The sequence below is a fragment of the Rhinopithecus roxellana genome, chromosome 17, assembly GCF_007565055.1.
Source record: "Rhinopithecus roxellana isolate Shanxi Qingling chromosome 17, ASM756505v1, whole genome shotgun sequence".
NCBI lineage: Eukaryota > Metazoa > Chordata > Mammalia > Primates > Cercopithecidae > Rhinopithecus > Rhinopithecus roxellana.
In genome coordinates, this window is record NC_044565.1 from 28,674,387 (window position 1) to 28,681,144 (window position 6,758).

Sequence of the window (6,758 nt, forward strand, 5' to 3'; positions counted from 1 at the left end):
CTCTTCTCCATAGCAGGTGATTATCAGACCGCCTACTGTGTGCCAGATGCCAGGCTGAGCCCTCCTGGAATCATCCCTGTGGGGCAGATGAGCACAGCTGCTACTGCCAGAGGGGCTCGGTTGGAATCCCACCTCCACCACCTACAGATACCTCTTGAACCTAGTTACCCCATCTGTAAAGTAGGTGATTGTGAAGACAAAATGGGCTAACGCATTTGAAAGGACTTAGGACAATGCCTGGCACACAGTAAGCTCTTCAAAGTTAGCATGAATATATACTTGAGGGCATGGGTGCTCGCAGGGGTTATGTAAGATGCACAAGGCCACTCACCTAAAATTAGCACAAGCCCGCTAACCTCCCCTCTCCCCAGAGCCCCAGGACATATCAGTTGCCTGACCCACTAAGGTACTGAAGTTTCTTGCAATGCCTTCTCTCTAAAATGCTTGCCCACCTTGTATTTTGCTCCGTGATAGATGGCAATAGCAGTGACTCAGACACAGATACCGGGACCACCGTGCTCAATTTGCAGCCCAGAGCCAGGCGCTTCTTGCCAGAACAGTTCTCCAAGAAATCCTCCCAGGCCTATAAAATGGAATGGAAGAACGAGGTAGATGTTGAATCTGGTCGAGAGAAGCCCAGCACCCCCCCAACACCCCACAGCAGAGAAAAGGGCACCCAGACGCCAGGCTTACTACGGCAGCCCCTTCTCTCTAAAGACCAGTTTGATCCAGAGAGGGAAGACAGTTTGACTGAAGGCATCCCGCCCAAGCCGCCACCACGGCTGGTCTGGAGGGCATCGGAACCTGGAAGCCGGAAAGCCAGATTCGGGAGTGAGAAGCCTTAATAGAAGCAGCCAAAGCAGATGTGAGTGTCTGACCCAGCACAGCTGTGGTTTGTTACTCTGAAACCCGACAAAACAGTGGAATCCATGAAAACTCTCTGTGCATCTAAAGACTTCTGGGGGGCGACAGATTCATGCCATGGATAAATGAAGCAAATCCGAAGAAAAGGAAAATCCAATAAAAAATAGTCCCACAAAATGCCTTTTGTGACTTACAGGTAGCAATTATATTCATTGCAGGCCTGAAAAAAAAAAAAAAGGTAATGTGTGCCTTTATTGAACTTGAATGACAGAACTTGAAATTTTTAACACACCCTTGTTGGTGAAGATTTTAATATATTACGCATATGCTTCAGATTTTATTTATGAAAAAATATGTATATCTGTAATCAGTTGTTAAGTGAATGGCACTAAAAGTATCGAGAACAGCTTTCTTTCCCAGGGGAGAAGGATGGCGCTTGGGGGTGACTCCTAAGCTCAGGGTGGAAGCTTTTCCCTGTCCTGACCCGATGGAGCAGCCGGTAAGTGAAGAGCACAGCTGGAAGCAGAGACACCTTATGACTCAAACTGGGCAAACAATCAGAACGTCATCCTGAAGGAATGGCCTGACTCCCAGAGCACAGATTGGAGGTTCCAGGACTCCTATGAACTACTGAGTCTACTGTTTTTTAACTTGTTCCTCTGTCTACTGTGTGTTTGGGGGTGACATCAAAATTCCATTTCTTCTTCTTGTTTAAATGGTGCAGAGAGAAAGGATGCCCAAGTATCCACCAGCTTATTGTGCTGATAGATTTGGGAGCAGCTTTTGATGAAGTTCCACCCATGAGGGTCCATGTGGCAAGCGGGGGCACAGGGCAGCACCTGGTTACAACTTGCTGGTGGGTTTTATGTTGTGCAATAGTAGGAGGAGGAGGCAGGTGATCTATGCTGATCTATGATTACCTGCTTCAGCAGAATTTTTCTGTAGTGTGATGCTTGAATTTTGAGCCTCCAGGTTACAGGCTCCAAGCAGACAAGGAAGAAAGTTTATAGATACAATATTCTAAAGTTTAACAAGTTGGTGAGATATCAAGTTTTGAATTTTATTCAGGAAGCACTTTGGAGAATGTGGGAGTCCTACTGTTTTGCACTAGTCTGTAATTTGTTACCTCTTCCCATTCGATAATATAGTCACTCAGAATTTTCATATAAAATTGAATTACACTCATTGGAGTACTTTTTAAAAGTACAGCAGAAAGAAAAGAAGTGGAATATTAGCATTAAAGATTAGTATTTGATTCTCTATCTCTTAACTGTAGATTTTATTGGCCTGTCTTTCTTCTAAATAATTCTTTAAAACTTGACTGGAACACGCCTCTGCATTTCTGAGTGTAGAAAGTGAATGAAGCCACTCACACAGTCCTTTGATTTCCCACTAAAGATACCCCAAAGGATGCAAGTGCCTACTGTATTATCAGGAGAGGAACATGAAAATATTAAGACAAAAATCCTAAGAAGTGGTTTTCCACCCCTTCTCCACCTCCACCAACAAGGAGAAGTAAATCTACACCTTTTTCTCATGTTCTAAAGTCTTAGAATACTGCTGGATTGTTAAGCATGAGACACAGCAAAGGTTACATACACAAGGTACAAGTTCATAGGAGCACAATTCCTTGATCCAGGGAAAGTAGCATAGAATGCAATTTGACGACTACAGGCTTAGGACTTTGTGCCAAAATCTCTATTTTAAATGAAAATATTTATATATAAATATTTATTCTGCTTAACACAAATGAAAACTGACATAAAATTTTATAACATGATTCATCAAGATATGTGATGTAGATTTTTGAGAATGCCAAAAATCAATTTTCAGAATAGCTACAGTATGAAATCTGAAAAGAAATACAGAAATTGAAAGTGACCTTAAAGAATAAATTTCCTCATTTTTCCTGGTTTCCTATGTTTATAACTATTTTAAAGAGTTTAACTTTCTGGAACTGAAGGCGAAAACATGAAAATGTTTATATGACTTCTTGTTAAGCAGGTAGACCAAATTCAGCTTTCAGTAATTCATCCATATAGAATTTGGATGATCATGTATAAAGGAAAACTTAAATCTTAATTATTATCAGTTTTTTTCTTGTTTGTTGAATGACAAAGGCAATAAAAATAAATTTGACTTTAGCTTTTTCTCTCTACTTTCTTCTTTTTGTAATTCTTAAATTCTAGTCACTAGTCATTATGGAGGAGAGTATTGACTAAATATTTTCATAATCTAAATACTGTCACAATCTAAATTTCTGTAGTAGAGAGAGTCCTAGTCTTTTGTAAAGGCCTTCCTTCGTCCAAACAACACTTGATCCAACCAAAGTTCCAATGTGACTGTAGATTTTTGATAGGTCTTTGGTGTTGGCTGTAACAAAATTTGATATGAACTACCTATAAGTGAAAAGTCGGGGTTTATTACTTTATATGTAATGCTAAGGGGAGACTGTTGGGAACAGTTATGTCAATGAGCAAACTAGAAATTGGCTTCAAAGTCTGATACTTTTAAAAGCATGTGTTTTGTGCGTATGCTCACAAAATGTCTGTGAAGAGATTTCTTTCAGCTTTTGCTCGGCTTTATGGTGGGGTGTATTGTTTTACCTGGGCAGTGAGGGTATTGATTTATATAAAAACTGTAGAGAAACACAGTTAGTACAAGTCTCAGCATGTTTTGCATTTATTGTACTGCCCAAATTGTGTTTATGTTAAAAGTCGTGTTTCATAATCTGCAATATTTTTGTCAAAGTGCACACTGTACTTTCTTCTTAAAAATGTGATTAAAGAGATCACTTTGTCTGGATAAAGCAGCTGTTGGCATTATCTGCTGAGGCTTGAACACCACGTGCTGATTCTCTCATCAATCTGAAAAAGAACACTCTGGCACACACAAGGTTAAAGTGTGTGGCTCGCTGCTACTTTTTATCCCACTTCTTAACCAACCCTTTCTTCAACCCCCTTCTAAGGAAAGCAGAAGCCCCGTTTGGTTACCGGCTTCGTGGCATAACCATGGCTCCTCGTCCCTGACAGATGACACCTTCCTTTAGAATCCCTCTAGCGTCATCCACTCTGTGTCTAGCTGACACCCTCAGACAGGGGTCAGCCACCCTGGGGGTGTGCAGGTCAAATATGCAGATGGGGGCTTTGCAGACCACTTCAGTGTCACGCTGGCACATCATTTTTTGATCCTTTTTCTTTTTAAACTTCCTGCACCTTTTCAGATAAAATCATATCTTACTAAGTGTAGCTAATAAACTGTAGCTTTGTTCTCTTAATTACATGGTCAAGAAATGAGTTTTTCTAGGTGTAGAGTTAACCTATCTACTGTGAATGGATTATTATCAACTTTTCAATCTACACACCATATGGATTATGTTGATGACTCAGAATGTATTCTAAGACCTTTCAGTACGTGTAGAGGTTATATGGGAATCTGTTGTTCTTCTACTGAGGGTACAGAAATGTCACTCCATGAGATGCCCAGCACACAGAATACCGACACAGAGGCTGTGATTTTTCTGATTTCTGGAACAAAACACCTTGAATTAAAAATTCAAACATTTTTATCTTTTCTTATGTTATTGGCTCCTGTTGAATCATAAGTATGACTGGAGATTAAATTTCTAATTTAGATGAAGCTCTTTGTATCCAGTTAGGATAACCCTGCTCACCAAATGATTTTGTATATGTACACGGACAAAGGAAATTTTTCCTTGTTTCTATGAAAAATCTTACCAAAGTTTAAATATTAAATCACATGTAAACCTTTAATCACTTATGGAGAAAATGGTACATATGTGAAAACAGAACCGTCCCAGTTTTTATATTTGTGTATGAAACCACTCTCATTTGTGTTGAATGGGATTGTGATGGCTCAAATTCTTGAAAGGTAAGAGCTTCAGAGTATTGAAAATTTCAATTCTTTTAATTCCAAATACATATATCTCAGACTAGGCTAACTCTATTACAGTGTAACAGAACCTGATTAGAGGAATAAACATTTTAATGGGTTCATTAATTGTTATATCTAAAAGGGCTCCACAAAAGGGCTCAAAGATGGTGTATGCTTTTAAGTATTAAATACGGCCTTCCCGTGCAAACGTAAAGAAAAAAAGTTAATTCCAATTATTGCCTTACCAAATAATTTTTAAAGATTATGCAAAAGATGTGTATTAACACATTAAATTTTAGGTTTCCATGAATACATAGTTTGGCATCTGATTAATAAACAATGGATTTCCTACCATAACCATGTCTTACTATTGAACCTTTAGTTTAAGTCCTTTTTTACAATAAAGTAAGCTAGAGAAAAAGTGTTAAGAAAAAGAGAAAGAATATTATGAAGTGGAAATGGAATCGTAAGGATCGTCATCCTTGTCACCTTCATGTTGAGTAGGCTGAAGGGGAGGATTTTTAGCTAGAAAGTTATTTTGAATGGCAGTTACAGTTCATTCATTTCAGTGTTATTCATTGCAGAGAGATACACAGTGAAGGTACTTTGAAGGTGACCCAAGGAAAACGCTCACCCTTCTCAGTGACGTCACAGACTGGGCCTGACAGATGTTAGGCTTTGTGATGGCCAGGCCTGTGCTTCAGCCCCACAGAACAGACAACTTAAGGCAAATGCCTACCTAGTCACGTACATACAGACCCACAAGGGTCCAGTCCCAGAGTCAGTGGCGGAACACCTTTATTAGGTTTGCCTTGGATATTTTATGTGGTTTCAATTTCATTAAGCAAACTTGGGACAGGTGTAGGTAGGTAAGCTCTCACACCAAAAACCAGTTTTCAGTCTGGACAAGAGGCTGCGTCTCAACTACTCAAAATGGCATGGGGATTCTTTGGTAAGCCTGAAGGAAGACTGTCTTCTATCCACGTTATAAGTTGCAATCATTAATAGATATTTTAACCACTTTCTTCCTCTACAGTGGACGCTTTGAAAAAAGAACTGTATCAAGATGTAGAACTGATCAAAATACAATGCTTTGTTCAAATAAGATCCTTGCAGTTCATTCTTATGCTGTGTGAGTTATCAGCAATAATTAACACTCCTTCCTTAACGTTTATAATTAATTATCTTCTCCCTGGAAGGAAAAATACAAGCTGTGTGAAGTCACTTTTAAAAATAAGAATCAGTGGCCAGGAACAGTTGCTCACACCTGTAACCCTAGCAGTCTGGGAGGCAGGCAGAGGTGGGTAGATCGCCTAAGGTCAGGAGTTTGAGACCAGCCTGGCCAACATAGCGAAACCGTCTCCACTAAAAATACAAAAATTACCCGGGCGTGGTGGCAGGTGCCTGCAGTCCCAGCAACTCGGGAGGCTGAGGCAGGAGAATTGCTTGAACCCAGAAGCAGAGGTTGCAGTGAGCCAAGATCGTGCCATTGCACTCCCGCCTAAGTGACAGAGTGAGACTCCATCTCACAAATAAACAAATAAGAATCAGTAATGTTCCTTATACTGAATCAGGAAAACAGAAGTTTTGCTTTTATTGTTTTAGTAGACAGCTATCTATAAAATGGTGTTTAGATACCTGTTTGGGAAAAACAAGAGACCTAAGTATTTGTGCATCTGCTTCACTAGAAATAAATCGTATTGCGAGATGTTACCTTAAAACTACAGTCGACCCTTCAACAACACAGATTTGAACTATACAGGCCCACTTAAATGGGGATTTTCTTCCACCTCTGCCACCCCTAACACAGCAAGATCAATCCCTTCTTCTCCTCCTCCCCTTCAGCCTACTCCAAATGAAGGTGACAAGGATGAAGACCCTTATGATTCCATTTCCACTTAATAATATTCTTTCTCTTTTTCTTAACACTTTTTCTCTAGCTTACTTTATTGTAAAAAATATAGTATATAATACATGTAACATAAGAATACATGTCAATT

General features: G+C 39.6%; 1 protein-coding gene across 1 annotated transcript in view; it reads left to right on the forward strand.

Moving 5' to 3' along the window:
- Window positions 1-3,699, forward strand: part of SLC9A2 (solute carrier family 9 member A2) — a 92,619-nt gene extending 88,920 nt beyond the window's left edge. Inside the window, 1 exon segment of the mRNA XM_010356560.2 lies at window positions 475-3,699. Coding sequence (XP_010354862.2) covers window positions 475-845 — 371 coding nt within the window. The 3' untranslated portion in view covers window positions 846-3,699.
- Window positions 3,700-6,758: the final 3,059 nt, after the last annotated feature.